Source organism: Colias philodice, chromosome 10 (assembly GCF_061535455.1).
Source record: "Colias philodice isolate Cphi_HAF_F1 chromosome 10, ilColPhil1 Martin Lab GWU primary, whole genome shotgun sequence".
Taxonomy (NCBI): Eukaryota; Metazoa; Arthropoda; class Insecta; order Lepidoptera; family Pieridae; genus Colias; species Colias philodice.
Genome location: NC_143095.1, coordinates 1,911,560 through 1,926,903, shown reverse-complemented (window position 1 = coordinate 1,926,903; position 15,344 = coordinate 1,911,560). Strand labels below are relative to the sequence as shown.

The 15,344-nt window shown below is 32.9% G+C and overlaps 1 protein-coding gene across 1 annotated transcript; it reads left to right on the top strand.

The window, feature by feature from the left end:
* The first annotated feature begins 17 nt into the window (after nt 1-17).
* Nucleotides 18-14,840, top strand: ndl (serine protease nudel). The gene is made up of 26 exons (XM_089699736.1): nt 18-145; nt 1,975-2,044; nt 2,350-2,469; nt 2,608-3,192; nt 3,261-3,306; nt 3,506-3,613; nt 3,727-3,971; nt 4,349-4,506; nt 4,587-4,714; nt 4,946-5,126; nt 5,683-6,008; nt 6,207-6,505; nt 6,577-6,692; nt 6,873-7,032; nt 7,197-8,304; nt 8,404-8,573; nt 8,656-8,769; nt 8,855-9,032; nt 9,103-9,534; nt 9,613-9,801; nt 9,887-10,037; nt 10,389-10,557; nt 11,358-11,555; nt 13,505-13,736; nt 13,934-14,062; nt 14,430-14,840. The coding sequence occupies exons 2-26, from the start codon at nt 1,975-1,977 to the stop codon at nt 14,740-14,742; spliced, it is 5,925 nt and encodes a 1,974-aa protein (XP_089555862.1). The 5' UTR covers nt 18-145; the 3' UTR covers nt 14,743-14,840.
* The last annotated feature ends 504 nt before the right edge of the window (nt 14,841-15,344 follow it).

The following is a 15,344-nucleotide window of genomic DNA, read 5'->3' as shown; positions in this document are numbered from 1 at the left end:
ATCTACCTGCATTAAACATATTAGCATATTATTAGTAGTTGTGTAGCCATGGTGTTGACAGGGTTATTTTAGTAAATTAAAAATGTGTTTTTAGTGGCTAGTGTATTTGTGTGGATATATTACCGATAAATTATATTCGTAAGTACTTACGTAATTATCCTCCTCCTCGTTTAATTATGTTATTATGGAATATAATATTATAGGTACTTATTTATATAAAAAAGTTCATCAACATGTTTAAAAAATATTTTGTTTAGAACTGAATGCAGTTAAAGTTTATGTTATAAAATCGTTTATCGATCACTGCATATTTAAAGGAGATTTATATTATCCAATATCATGGTGAATGCAGAACTTAAAGCTATAAGTAAATTAATTTAGATGCATTCCTATTTATTTCGTAGTAGGTACGTAATTGATATTTAATTGAGATCAAAAGAATATGACAGATAGTAAGGATTACAGCAAAAATAAATATTTTATGACTTAATTAAAAAGCATCATTACTATTTTTATATTTATATAATTCAGCATGTACCTATATTAAATTTTCCTGTAGTTACGTGTACTTATTTCAATGTGTGACTTATTATTTTTTTTATTTTACAATACATAAACGATATGGCAAGGATAATTTTACATTATCAAAACATATAAATATTTCACAAAACCTACGTCTTCCCACGTCTTCCTAAAACTACACAACGTGCATAGCACAATAATGCCCTAAATCAAGCTATGATAAAATATCTTCAGCATAACCCCTAACCACGGGGGTCGCTTCATTACAACAACTACGTAATAAACGATATTGTTTCATCTTACCATACTGCAATAACAATTGAATATATATTACGACAATGTAACTATTTATCAGTTTGACCCTTAGGTTTGACCGAATCGAAGATATTTTAGAATATTATTTTGTGCATTTACTTCGTTTTGTTTACTATTTGAATTCTTAAGATGACGAGATAATTCTTACGTCTTCATTTCAAGTAGTATTTTGTCATAATAATTTTAGATAACCTTAGTTCAGGGTACAGGAATAGTAAAAGGACACTAGTACATAATGACACTAGTGCATGATGTAAAATTAAACGGAAATAGGATTTTCTTGATCCTATGAAAACGGATGTATTTTTTGTCCTTTTCCACGAGACGTACATACTTTCTGTGAGATTATATAATATATTATTATATGTATATATATTATATTAACTGTGGTTTTTGCATAGGATATACCTAAATCGAAGTTATGTAAGAGAAAGACATCTAATTTAATTGTTTGTTCGATTGTTATTTTATACAGATTTTCGTTATAAACTATTTTGACCTTATCGTTTATAAGATCCTCACGCTAAGATCAATTATTAAGCATACCTATTAACTGTAATATCCTATAAACTTAACTTAGACTATTTTGCATACTTCTAATATATTAACTAGAAGATACCCACTCATGATAGTTTAGACTCTGGTATCTGGACCATTCACAAGACCCGACTAGCAAACAATACTTACCACAAACTCCATTAAAAGCAGACCAGTATTTACATATATTATACAAGTTCATGAATACTATTGGGGTTATACTGAGGGTATAGTTTAGTTTGGATATTTACTTCATTTGCATTTACTCATTCGATCCTTTAGAAGTACATAGATATGTAATTAATTAATTAAATTTATTTATTTTTCTCATCACAAATGCACAATCAACACATACATTTTTAATCTATATATCTTAACACTAACATTTGTGAGAGACTGGTTTCCGCGATAAGAATAAAATATGTACTTGTGTTACGGGACTTACGGGTCACCAGGCCCCTAAGCATTAACAATGTATGTATATTTTTTACTACTACTACAACGTATCTACTAGCTATGTCTCACGCTTTTACTTTTAAACGGGTTCTATTAAACTTATATTTTCTTGAGGATAAACTTTGATTTTATTTTTAGGTAAACATGCCCAATAAAAAAGAAGGAAAATCAAACCCTGGTCTGCCCATGGGATTAGCTGAGACAAATGAAAATGGTAAAATTTAATTTAAAAAATTTTTATGCCTGAAGTTATTTTGTATAATTTTCATTTAAACGAAGTTATTGGTTCTTGCTTATGGGTTCATATAAATTAAAAACGCAATTATATTTCATAAAAATAAGTTCATAAGAAGTTGCTTTAAGAACAATAAAACTTTAAAGCTTTGTGGTTCAATTCAGAACAACAAAGCTTAAAAGTTCCTCGCAATAGAAATTTGAAAAAATTATATGGGCGTTCCTAGAATATCTGTGTATCTTTATTAATAGTTTTTATATTCATATAATTTATGTTCCTTTCAGGACAATCCTATGATCAAAGGTGTCTGTTTCAAACTTTTCAGAGAATTGTTATTGTTTTATTGTTGGGTATTTTTGTCGTAGTTGTATCTGCATTAATTTTAAAATATATAGAAGTTGATGGTAAGTTTTTTTTAATATATATATGCATTACAATAAAATAAGGTACAATTATATTTTCATATTTTCTCATGAGCACGCAAAGTTTTATGTATTTCATTAATTTTGAAAATTTACGTTGTTCATAATTTTCTATTGCAGTAGAAAATGTTTACAGAACAGAAACCGTATTTATTTCAAAACAGAAAGAACTACCCAACGACGCCTTTTTATCTAAAAATATCAAGGCACATTATCAACTTGAAAACATAGGGAACTATCCTGTTAGAAGTAAAAGAGAAATTTCAACTTCTAACAAAAAATTATCAGGTAAAAATGTAAAATTTAGAGATAACAAACTTCAAAAAGCAAGAAAATTATTAACAGAACATAACATTTTATGTAATGGAAATGAGCATAAAGAAGCTTGTAAAGAAATGATTAATCAAATAAAATTACTATCAGAAGGAAAAATATCTGACCATGAATTTAAAACAAAAAGGACTGATAATGTGAATATATTAAAACCAAAGACCCTTGTAAAAAAAGATAGAACGAATGATGAACATTCTGGAAATGGTGATTTATCAAAACGGGAACTAGGTACAGATATGCATAACTCTGAACCATCTGCACTATTTAAAATAAATCCAGCAGATATACCATACCCTATCGATCCGTCCACGCCAGGACTAGCGAGCACGTGCCTGTTAGCTCGCCTTTTGAAAGACAGCAGTAATTTATATGGTATGATTTTATTAATACTTCTAACATTTTTTTTTATTTCAATTTCAAATACTTGAATATGTTTTCAGGTTATGAGAGAATGGATTATGACCCCAATTCACCAATCCATCCCAGGTAGATAATATAGTTTACGTTTAAATAGTTTATTGGTTTGTTACGGACTTTATATAATCCATATCTAATAGGTATTTGCTTTAGTATTTTTTTATACAATTAAAGCTGAAACAATGATTCAATTAACTTAGTTAGGTATTAGATTTCAACTAGGTACTCATCATATCATATCCCTTATCATATCTTATAAATCTTTCAGACGAATGCCGATGACTTTTTTACCTCCGTATTTACAAAGCCATCATGATCACTCAGATAAAATTGCACATCCACAGGATATTCAAATTGCGATGAAGATGAGAGCAAAGTAAGTTGCAACTGTTAAAAAAACGCTAATTAAGAGAACAAAAAACATGTATGAATTTCAATTTTATAGCATTTCCTATTTTTGTAATGACTAACGAACTTTTATATTTTCAGAGAGGTTTTATCAAAAGATGCAGATTCAAATGACCTAGTGCGCGTAGAAGAATGCCCTGCGGGTAATGTGTCTTGTGACAATGGAAATGCGTGTATAAGTGAGAGCTCATGGTGTGATGGAAATGTAGATTGTGATGACGTCAGCGATGAATCTCACTGCACTTGCAAGTCCCGCGTTGATAAGTCCAGAGTGTGCGATGGATACTTCGATTGTCCTTTTGGGGAAGACGAAATGGGATGTTTTGGTAATATTTGTATTTTTATTTTAAAGCCTAAATAGCCTATAATTAGTGGTTTTAATAGCTTCATTCACGCAACGAAATGTTTCAAAAATTATGTAAAGTAGCATTATTATAATTGGAATACGTTTTTTTGGTAATTAGAAAATTATTTCAATGGTAATCGGCTCATCGAAACCTATGCTTGAGGTCTGCATTTTGTTTTGCTGCTAAGAATGATCATTTATTTATGAAGACAAAAAATTATAGGAAGAAGGTGGGTGCTACGTGTAAAAATGTTGAAATAAAGTTATCGAATATGATACGAGAGTTGTGCTCAACAATTATTTTCCCATCTTATAAGAATTTAAGATTTTAGTGGATATTTCTTGATCTATTTATAGGTTGCACTGGAGAAACTTTCAGTTGTGGTGACCCGGATTCCATTTCGGATAATATATGTTTCACAAAAGAACAACGCTGTAATAACATCAACGATTGCCCCAACAACAAAGATGAAATCGACTGCAGCATGTTATCACCTAGTCTTCATAAGAAACCTGTAAGCGTCTGCATATTTATTATCACTTTATTATGCGCTGTATATCATTGAAAAGTTTTTCAATTCGAACTTTGTTGTAGCTGTTTGCAATTTCGAACACTGAGGGATTTTTGCATAGGAATTTCAAAGGGACCTGGTATGCGGTGTGCAACAATCCATATATGTGGGCACATGATGCGTGTCGACGCGAGACTGGACTTATTGTCAGGTGAACTATTTATTAACTTTACATATTTCTATTAGTTCTGTTTGATATCCATGATTTATAGATAATAAACGTATTTCAAATAGATATACTACTATTGTTATGAAAAGTATTTTTTTTGTTATAATCCTTTTCATAGCGATAGCAGTGTGCCGAACAGCATTGTTGATTTTTTTTTAAAGATCAAATTAATAATTTTTACTTACTTATATTTATAAGTACGTTGTATTTCAGACCTCCACACATTCAGTTTCTCCATATAGATCCATTGCTCAAAATAAACTACATCAACACAGCACCCGGTGGTTTAATAAATACCAGTACTACATGCCTTAATTCTTCTGCAGTGTATGTATCCTGTCCATACTTACTGTGTGGCACGAGAATATTAACCACATCCCAACTTTTGAGAGAAGTAAGTTTTCCTCTATCTTAAAATATAATATTAATAAAACTGGAAGTAGCAACTACCGAATATGAGCTTAGCTTATTTTTAATAGTATTTTCATTTGTATTCCTAAAATAATGCAAGATTATCTCACTTATAACAAATAATTATGTCTAAAAGTCGCCATTAGTTTAGTGACAAAGTTTCATACTTCATCAGATCAACTTTATTAATTTTGGAAAACCGTTAACAATCTTCTATTATTAGATGAAAATCCTTAAGCTTAGTGAATAAAATGTTACCTTATCGCAACAATATTTCCTTGAAATGGACTTGAAATATTATTGAAGAAAAATAACGTCTTAAACTGAAGGAAATGTTCTTCCATTTTTAGAACTAAAATGAAAATATAAAAGACTAAAACGCCTCCGTTCGACTTGTTTAATTTATAAAAATCTATCTTTACTATTATAAGATATAAATCTCAGGAACTAGAACTACTCCTTCGAATAGAATATAATGTTTGTGTCGTATTGTTATTTTTGTGTTAAATTATACCATACATCTCTATTTCTGTTTTCAGAAAGCCGACATAGAAAATCAATTATTTGGACGCAACAAACGATTTCTACTAAATAGTGAACCTTATCCCTTTTCATTTTATGATACTCCACTGTACCGTCGTAAAAGGGATGCATCGTCAATGTCAACCATGCTTGAAAAGGTTTATAGTAACGACGATGACAAAGATAGAATAAAAAGAATGGAAAGTAGAGTTGTAGGAGGTAAACCTAGCCAACCAGCTGCCTGGCCCTGGGTGGTGGCTTTATACCGAAACGGAATGTTCCACTGTGGCGGTGTTATTCTAAGTCAAAATTGGGTCATGTCAGCTGCTCATTGCATTCATAAGTAAGTTTAACATATCATTATCTATATAGGGTTTTAACGCACGCTGATTCTTGACAGCTAATATTTAACATTTTTTAACATAATTATTCACCAATACAATTTTTCCGAGAGATAAGCTAAATAGAACATACCCAGGAGCAGAAACCACAAGTAAGCCTTTTATTTACAACATAAATTTAAAAAAAAACGTTGTTTAAGGTTCTGGGAGCATTACTATGAAGTCCAAGTGGGTATGTTGCGCCGTTTCTCTTTTTCACCTCAAGAGCAAATCCATCGAGTAACTCATGTTATTATGAATCAAAATTACGACCAGGAAGATATGAAGAACGACCTCTCTCTACTGAGAGTAAAACCTGCTATCCAGTTTAGTCGTTGGGTTCGTCCTATTTGTTTACCTGGACCTGAAGTGGCTGGAGAAGACTGGAAGTGGGGTCCACCTGTGGGCACTATTTGTACAGCTGTAGGCTGGGGTTCAACTGTTCCACACGGACCTGATCGTATGTATTATCTAACAACATTTTATTATAAAAAGTTTCCTTGTTGATCTAAAATAACACACTCCCCGCAGCTGATCATATGCGTGAGGTAGAAGTACCTATATGGGATCAATGTAATCATCGAGAAGATCAAGCTGGAAGGGAAATATGTGCTGGTCTTGCTGAGGGTGGAAGAGATACTTGTCAAGTGAGTGAAATTAGTACCTAGTAGATAGAAATAGGTTTAAGTGAAAAATAAAAATAAATAGGTCCAATTATACATGGGTCGATTACTAATTTTACTAGTATCAATACCTACTACATACTATATCAATGAGTTTATAGTCAACTAGATTGTTTAATATAATATCGAAAATAACAAATTTAGGGTGACAGTGGAGGACCGTTGTTATGCAGAAATCCATCCAATGCTCAACAATGGTACGTAGCAGGAATTGTTAGCCATGGTTATGGCTGCGCACGTAAAGGCGAACCTGGTGTTTATACAAGAGTGAGTCTCTTCGTCCCATGGATTAAATACTTCATGTGTGAGTACTTTTGAGAAGTTATAATATTGTTGTTTTGTGACAAATTACTCTAATTTTAAATAATTTGATTTGTTTGTAATGGTGAGATCGAAGAGTAAAATAATATGATATTATTTAGAGTTATTTATATTTTTTTGTTCATTATAATGGTCCACATTTTACAGCTTTAAAAACCTTGCCAATGATTCAACCAAAGCAAGAGTGCCCTGGATTCCGGTGTGAATCTGGAATTTCCAGATGTCTTCCGAAAAAGCGAATGTGTGATAAGATTATAGATTGCTTGGATGGAGAAGATGAAATCAACTGTGAAGAGCAAACATTGAAAAAGTTCGAACAAAACATTCTTACTAATATATTAGGTAGAGATGCCAATGTTACAACAAATACAGAAAGTGGTATTGACGAAGACATCAAATCGAGTACACCATCCGAAAATATAAATAAAACAATTACAACGGAAATACCCACTTCAGTGGAAACAACTACAAATATACTTGTAAATGCCACAGATTTAAATCATCTTTCGTCCAACAATACTTCAAATATAAATACAACTGCTCCATTCAATAAAACAGATACTGAAAAAATAGATAACGACACTCAAGAAACCAGTGAAAATATACAATATATTCCAACAGTTGATACTTCTGGATCTAACGATGAAACGGAAGTCGGAGATGTAGATAATTCCAGTGAACAAGTAACAGCGGATCCTATTAAATTATTAATAACTGAATCTACAATTTTACCACATGATATTAACAAAATCGAATCATTGGTTACGACAACAAAAAAATTTACTCATAACATAGAACCAATAACATATTCAAATAATATGACCACTGCTCATCCAATTACTACAACTGAAGAAGTAGAAATAGTTACGCCTATATCTAATACTCAAATAAATTATCTAATAACTACTACACCTGATAGTATGCTAGTGGAAAATTCTACAACTACAATACTGAATAATAATGACACTTCACATATTTTGTTAAATATTGGAAAGAACGACACAAACTCTTCTAATGAAAATTGGCCAGAAACAACAACAGGAGCTGAATATTTAACAACTACTATTAATTTCATAAATGAAATCCATAATACTACAACCGAATTTCCTAGCACACATCATAATTTTATTGAAGGAAATAATGATTCTATAAATGAAGTGATACCACAAGTACCACAAAATTCTAGTGAGCATGAAATCAAACCAGCAAGTGTAAGGAAAAAACACAAAACTCCATTATTCTATCAATGTCGTAGGTATGTATATTGTATGTGTATAATAATATTATGAGACCACAATGTTCTTTTCAAGAAAGATAACAATTTTATGTCCCAAATTGTTTTATTTTTTTCAAGAATCGATCAGAGCATTTTATACAAATACCGATGTGATCATAAAGCTGACTGTGAAGATGGTACAGATGAACTAGACTGCACATGTACAGATTATTTATCCACATTCGAAAACCAATTACTTTGTGACGGGAACTTCAATTGTGCAGATGGTCAAGATGAAATCGACTGCTGTAAGTATCTCGATAAAAAAAAATTGACGATAGTACTATTCGTAATATTATCTCATTGTTTTAAGCATTTCTCTTATTACAGTTGGTTGTGAAGACGGAGAATTTCTCTGTAAACGAAGTCAAATTTGCGTCCCAAATAAATACGTATGTGATGGTAAACCGCAATGCCCTTTGGGTGAAGACGAGCTTGACTGTAGTAAGTAAAACATTTAAGTTAATTGACACGTCAAATCTGGTATGTTTAAAATAAAGATGTTAATTTTCTTCCAAATATATTGCAGTTGCTCTGACAAATGGTAATGAGATTACATTTGATATGGATGGTAGACCTAAAATCCGATTTGAAGGCTATGTAACTAGAAAAATAAACAACGATTGGCACGTTTCTTGTGAGGATACTATGTCTATTCATGATCAAGAAGAAGAAGCTACTAGTATTTGTAGATATTTAGGATTTAGGTAATGTATACATAATTTTGTGTGTAAATTTCCTTTTATTCGTTACCTTACAATTATTGTACAATTACAGCGCTGTCAACAAGTTTAAAATAAAATACATTAACCTGAAGGAGAATAATCTCGTCGAATTAACTTTAGATAGCAAAAGACGGAAAAGATATAAGTCGGATAAAGAACCAGTGTTATTTATCTATAAAAATATAGATCTCGAGGACGAATCATCGCGAAGTGTCGTGATAAAAGAACCACAGTTTCTAAAGGAACATTGTGTCCCAAATGTGACAAAAACATGTACCGCATTGTATGTTGCTTGCGACCAATCGCTATTCACAAATTTTGCGATGTCCCAAGAACTTTTATTCGGTCGCGAAGCCCAAGAGTCATTTAATCAACAGTGGCCTTGGGTTGCCAAATTATATATAGATGGATATTACAAATGTACAGGTGTACTTATCGATATATCTTGGAGTTTATTCAGTAACGAATGTTTGGATTTAAGTTTGTGAGTACCTTGCAGATACCTGGTAGTTGTAAAGAATTTTGAATTGTTGATTTTAATTCATATATTTTGACTTTTCAGGCAAAAGCGTCAATACATAACGGTAATTTTGGGAGCACACAAAACATTACACTCAACGAAAAGTTTTTATGAACAAGTACGCAGAGTAGATGGAATTAAAGAATTATATAGCAGCAAAGTCGTACTTTTACATTTGCAAGAGCCAATTGAGTATTCAGCTATGGTGAAGCCAATGATTCTGCCAACTACGTAAGATTTTGTCAATTTGATATATATTCTGGAAACTTCCAATAGATTCTATAAATATTAATTGTGTAAATGAATTAACTTCCAGGTACATACATGATCAAATGAAAACAGTTTGCGTCGCTGTCGGTCAAGACGGTGGTAATAATACAGTGAGCGTATTACTTAAGGAATCAAAGGAAGCGTGTAGCGTAGATAATATGTGCTTTGAGAGGCAGTCCACTGTAGATGTTTGTCCGGTATGAAATTTATTGTACCTGATTATCAATGGCGGGTTCACCATTAGCCTGATTATGATAAAGCCAATATCGGCAAAATTTGGATGCGATAAACTTTATGTCAGAATTATTTTCCATTTATGGTAATAAAATAAATAAAATAAATTATTTCAGCGTGATATACTAACTCTACCATTTTAGTATTTGATATTTTATGTCTATCCTTCACCATTTATATTTGTGAATTATATATACTTAATTTATAATTATGATCAAAATTAGAATAGCACGCTCGCGGCAAATGTGTAAATCCGCCACTGATACTTGTTAATATAATATAAAGGGAAGTTTAAATTAACGAAACTTTTTCAGATCGGGTTTACCGTTGAAACAAAATGGGCGGGAATAATTAGTTGCCATACAAAACAGGGCTGGTACCCTGCGGCAACTTTTGTGACGTCTAGAGGCGAATGTAATGTGGGTAACCACATAATTGCTACTGAAATTGGAAATTTAAAACATCAAATAAAGTTCTATAAAGGTACGAATTTATTAGTTTCTTGTTAAGAATTTGTTAATGCACTTCTGTGTCATTATCATCATAAGTACTACATATTTTTAATTGTAGTGGCTGAGCACAAAATTCCTATGAGGATTTTTTGTATCCATTCATGTTTTATTTATTTTTATTCAGTCCTAACTCCTAATGATATCATATCCAGTGCCGAATACGGCATAATTTTATTTTCCTCCATGTAACTTAATAATGTATGAGAATATTATCAATTCAATAGCGTCGTTTTTCATTCAGGGTGTCTGCATCCCAATATGAAAAACGATATTATGACTTAATCCTAATATTGATAAATATTTTTTAAGTAGTTTATAGGCTGTAAATTCTGAACTTGTTTTAGTAGAATTTAATAAAAATTACATACAATCAATTATTTATAACTAGCGGTCCGCCCCGGCTTCGCCCGTGGTACATAATTACGTTTTCTCTACATAAGAACCATCCTCGTACTTCAAGGAATATAATAAAAAAAGAATTATCGAAATCGGTTCAGCCGTTCTCGAGTTATGCGCTTACCAACACATTTTGCGATTCATTTTTATAAGATTCACATAATCGTTCTATTTTATACCGTCTGTATACCTGTGTATCGTCTTCAACGATAATAAACTATAAAACGAAAAGACAAGGAGAAGGGCGAATATTTTAAAATAAATCATTGTCTTTTGTGATCCATCTATTAACTTTATAATATGTAGTCCAGAAAAAGCAATGTAATAAAACGCTATTGCTGAAAAAAACATTATATTATTCTTTACTTTTTACAGATACGCCGTTAATTGACTTCAACGACCAAGAATTAGTAGAAAACTGTGACGGTACGCGCTGCGAGCGAGGTCGTTGTGTCAAAATGCATTATGTTTGTGATGGCATCCAACATTGTGAAGATGGTAGTGACGAGTCTCACGAAAGTTGTCAAAAGAAATACGATATCTGTTCCAAAGATCCTCTTCACAGGGGCTGTGGTGCGTATCGTGGATTGTTTATCTTTATTATAACTTCGTGGAAAATACATGTGTTATTTCACTTTAGACCGGGAGATACTGACACAAAATTTCGAGTCATTTGTAACAGGATGGCGGTTCTACAGGGGTCTTAGTACGCAATGACAAAAAGAAAAACGATGGTGTGAACACTGGTACCGGCGGCTTAGTCGCGTGGGCGTTAGTCGAACTCGTCGTAAAAATAGCGAAAGTCAAACGATTTGTAACACAAAAATTTTAGAATTTACCGATAGCCCATAAAAAAGAAGTAGGCGGTAGTGTCATGCCATACTTTTCCGGTGTGACTTACAGCCCGCCATACCGACGCAAATGTGTTGATTTAAAAAAAAACAATTCAACCATTTGTACCAGGCTAACTTTTGCACAGGTAACCATCGTCGTGTAGCCATTTACGAAAATCACCATACCATATTTTTCGGACGATTCCAAATGGTCGCCATACCGCCGAAAATCTGCAAAAATTTTTTTTTTCGCCAAACTTTTTGTACCAGTATTGCATTTGGATTTTTGGAGAGTATTTGATAAAATGTGACCATTAATATATATATGCCATACTTCTAGTAGGGGGAAAAAGTGCTGCCATACTTCATAAATAAATTTATTATTAATTTATAGAAGTGAAGATTTCTACCACCTAGATCTTTGAAATTTTGTATTTATATTTGTTGAACCTCAAACTTATAGGAAAGATTAATGCCATACTGTTACAAATCGTTCAAAATACGAATAAAATCATACAATAAAAAAAAATCTTATACACATTCGCCACCTCCCACAGGTATGGCATTATCACACTTCTATTTATAATCATTCAGAAGTTGTTGAAAAAAAAATTTAGGGTGTTACAAATGGTTCGGCGAAAAAAAAATTTGCAGATTTTCGGCGGTATGGCGACCATTTGGAATCGTCCGAAAAGTATGGCATGGTGATTTTCGTAAATAGCTGCACGACGATGGTTACCTGTGCAAAAGTTAGCCTGGTACAAATGGTTGAATTGTTTTTTTTATATCAACACATTCGCGTCGGTATGGCGGGCTGTAAGTCACACCGGAAAAGTATGGCATGACACTACCGCCTACTTCTTTTTTATGGGCTATCGGTAAATACTAAAATTTTTGTGTTACAAATCGTTTGACTTCGCTATTTTTCCGACGAGTTCGACTAACGCCCACGCGACTAAGCCGCCGGTACCAGCGTTCACACCATCGTTTTTCTTTTTGTCATTGCGTACTAAGACCCCTGTAGAACCGCCATCCTGTTACAAATGACTCGAAATTTTGTGTCAGTATCTCCCGGTCTATGTATTATCTTACTGTTTAGTATGAAATAAGCTCCGTATCTTCTGTTTTTATTTATACAATGCCTACATACTAATTGAGTGGTCGTAGAAAATATCAATGTTTCTTAGGGCCGATTTTTCAATGCTCGGATAAAACTTATTCGTCGAATAATGTATAAAACTACCATTTTAAAAACGTATTCTAATTGCTCGTATTTGACAGTTTACGTGACATTTTAATATTATTGTGTAATACTTTATTGGACGGATAAGTTTTATCCAAGCATTGAAAAATCGGCCCTTAGTCAATTCGTATAAAGTAAACGTTAGAGTAGGTATATTTTATAAAAACAAGTTTGTTTATTTTCTTTTAATACAGCTCCATAATGAAGCTCTAAATTTCAACGACTTCTTCCTTGTCAATTCCTTGAAATTTAAAATAGATAAACTTTACAGTGTACCTATATTATAACGAAACTGTCGAAGCGTATCAGGGAATAAATATTTTATGGTTTTGGATTTATTTACTTAAAATCTGTTCAACTGCTAAGTTACATCTTTCCATATTCTTTTACATCTATAGATTATCATACATCTATATCTATATTTTGTTTACCAATCCCCCTTTCAGAATGTCCAGCAGGCGAGCTAAAATGCCGCAACGGACAATGCGTTCCCAAAGAACTCTTCAGAGACGGTCGTAATGACTGTTCGGACGGTACAGACGAGCCTGGCCAGACCACGTGCTCTGATTACCTCAGCAGAGTGATGCCTTCGAGACTCTGCGATGGAGTACTCCACTGCCATGATAGGAGTGATGAAGACCCTATGTTCTGTAAATGCTTCTCAAAGCATGCGTATCGGTATGTTGATGTAAATAGTTAATCTTCTTTTAGACTACCCGCTTACATTGTCTGTAGCACGAAATATTAAGGCATGTCACTGAGGTAAATGCAGCTTTCTAAGGATTGAAGATATTTCCAAAATTAAACTTAGCAATCTACATGTCACACAAATATTATCACATAACTCTTATTAATTTATATAGTTCAATTACCAGATGCAGCAAGGACTTACTAAGCGAGGAATACTGTGTAGCAAATGACATGGTGTGCGATGGAGTGCCAGACTGTCCTAATGGGGAAGACGAGAACGCATGCATTGCGCTTAGCTCTCCGCAGGGAACATCGTGAGTATAGATGTTGAGATAACAATAAGTATATAATTATTTATTGCACATAAAATTAACATATAAATTATACCAGAAATATTATAGATATATAAAACAAGGGACGATGGCATAACGGGACTAGGCATATTTTTCAACTATAATTCATGGACATTCTTATAGAGTCGCATTTACACATTTCCATTTGTTAGTAGCACTTTCGTAAATCAAAAAAGTCACAAAAATCAGAAGGACATGTACAAATTTGTTTATTAGTTTTACCATCAAATCAGCTTGTATAAACCATTGATTTATGACATTCGCAATGTTAAATTTCTGATACGATATCAATTTGGAATAATCATTTTTACATTAAAAATGTTTCCAGGCCCGGTATCGGCGAAGTAATCATCCGCTCGCATGGCGTGTGGTACTCCAAATGCTACCCAACGGAGGAGCATACAAAATCTGAACTCGAGGAAGTTTGTCGCGAACTCGGCTACATTAGCGGCCATGCCAAGCAATTACCAACCCCAGCCAAGTCGTACATTCACAACAGCATAACATTAGATACATTTTCCGATATCGTACTGAATAACAGCACAAAAATAAAACTAAGGAACAACGAAGCGCCCATCGCGAGAGGAACGCTCGATAATAATTTATCAGATTGCTACCCGCTTTTCATAGAATGTTTGTAGACGTAATTTAAAAATAATAAGCTTATTTATTCCTGTTTTATGTTAAAAGTTTTATACATTAAACGTTTTTAATAAAGGATGCTTGTGTATCTTTATGCTTCCGCAAACAAAATGAATGCCATAGTTATTTGAATTATGTTATTATACCCCACGTAACTATTGTTATAACATACTAGCGGTCCGCCCCGGCTTCGCCCGTGGTACATATTTACGTTTTCTCTACATAAAAACCATCCTCGTACTTCAAGGAATATAATAAAAAAAGAATTATCGAAATCGGTTCAGCCGTTCTCGAGTTATGCGCTTACCAACACATTTTGCGATTCATTTTTATATATAAGAAGACTAGCTGCTCCGCGCGGTTTCACCCCCGTGGCTCCACCCCTGTTGGTCGTAGCGTGATGATATATAGCCTATAACCTTCCTCGATAAATGGGCTATCTAACACCGAAAGAATTTTTCAAATCGGACCAGTAGTTCCTGAGATTAGCGCATTCAAACAAACAAACAAACAAACTCTTCAGCTTTATAATATTAGTATATAGATTATTATACTAAACCATAGTATTTGTAATAAGTCTTATAAAAGAGCGCCTAGCTAC

Coding starts and splice junctions, on each gene's coding strand:
- ndl (XM_089699736.1), top strand. CDS start 1,975: ATGCCCAATAAAAAAGAAGGAAAATCAAACCCTGGTCTGCCCATGGGA. Junction 3,193..3,260: donor AGACAGCAGTAATTTATATG/GTATGATTTTAT, acceptor ATATGTTTTCAG/GTTATGAGAGAATGGATTAT. Junction 10,038..10,388: donor CCACTGTAGATGTTTGTCCG/GTATGAAATTTA, acceptor AAACTTTTTCAG/ATCGGGTTTACCGTTGAAAC.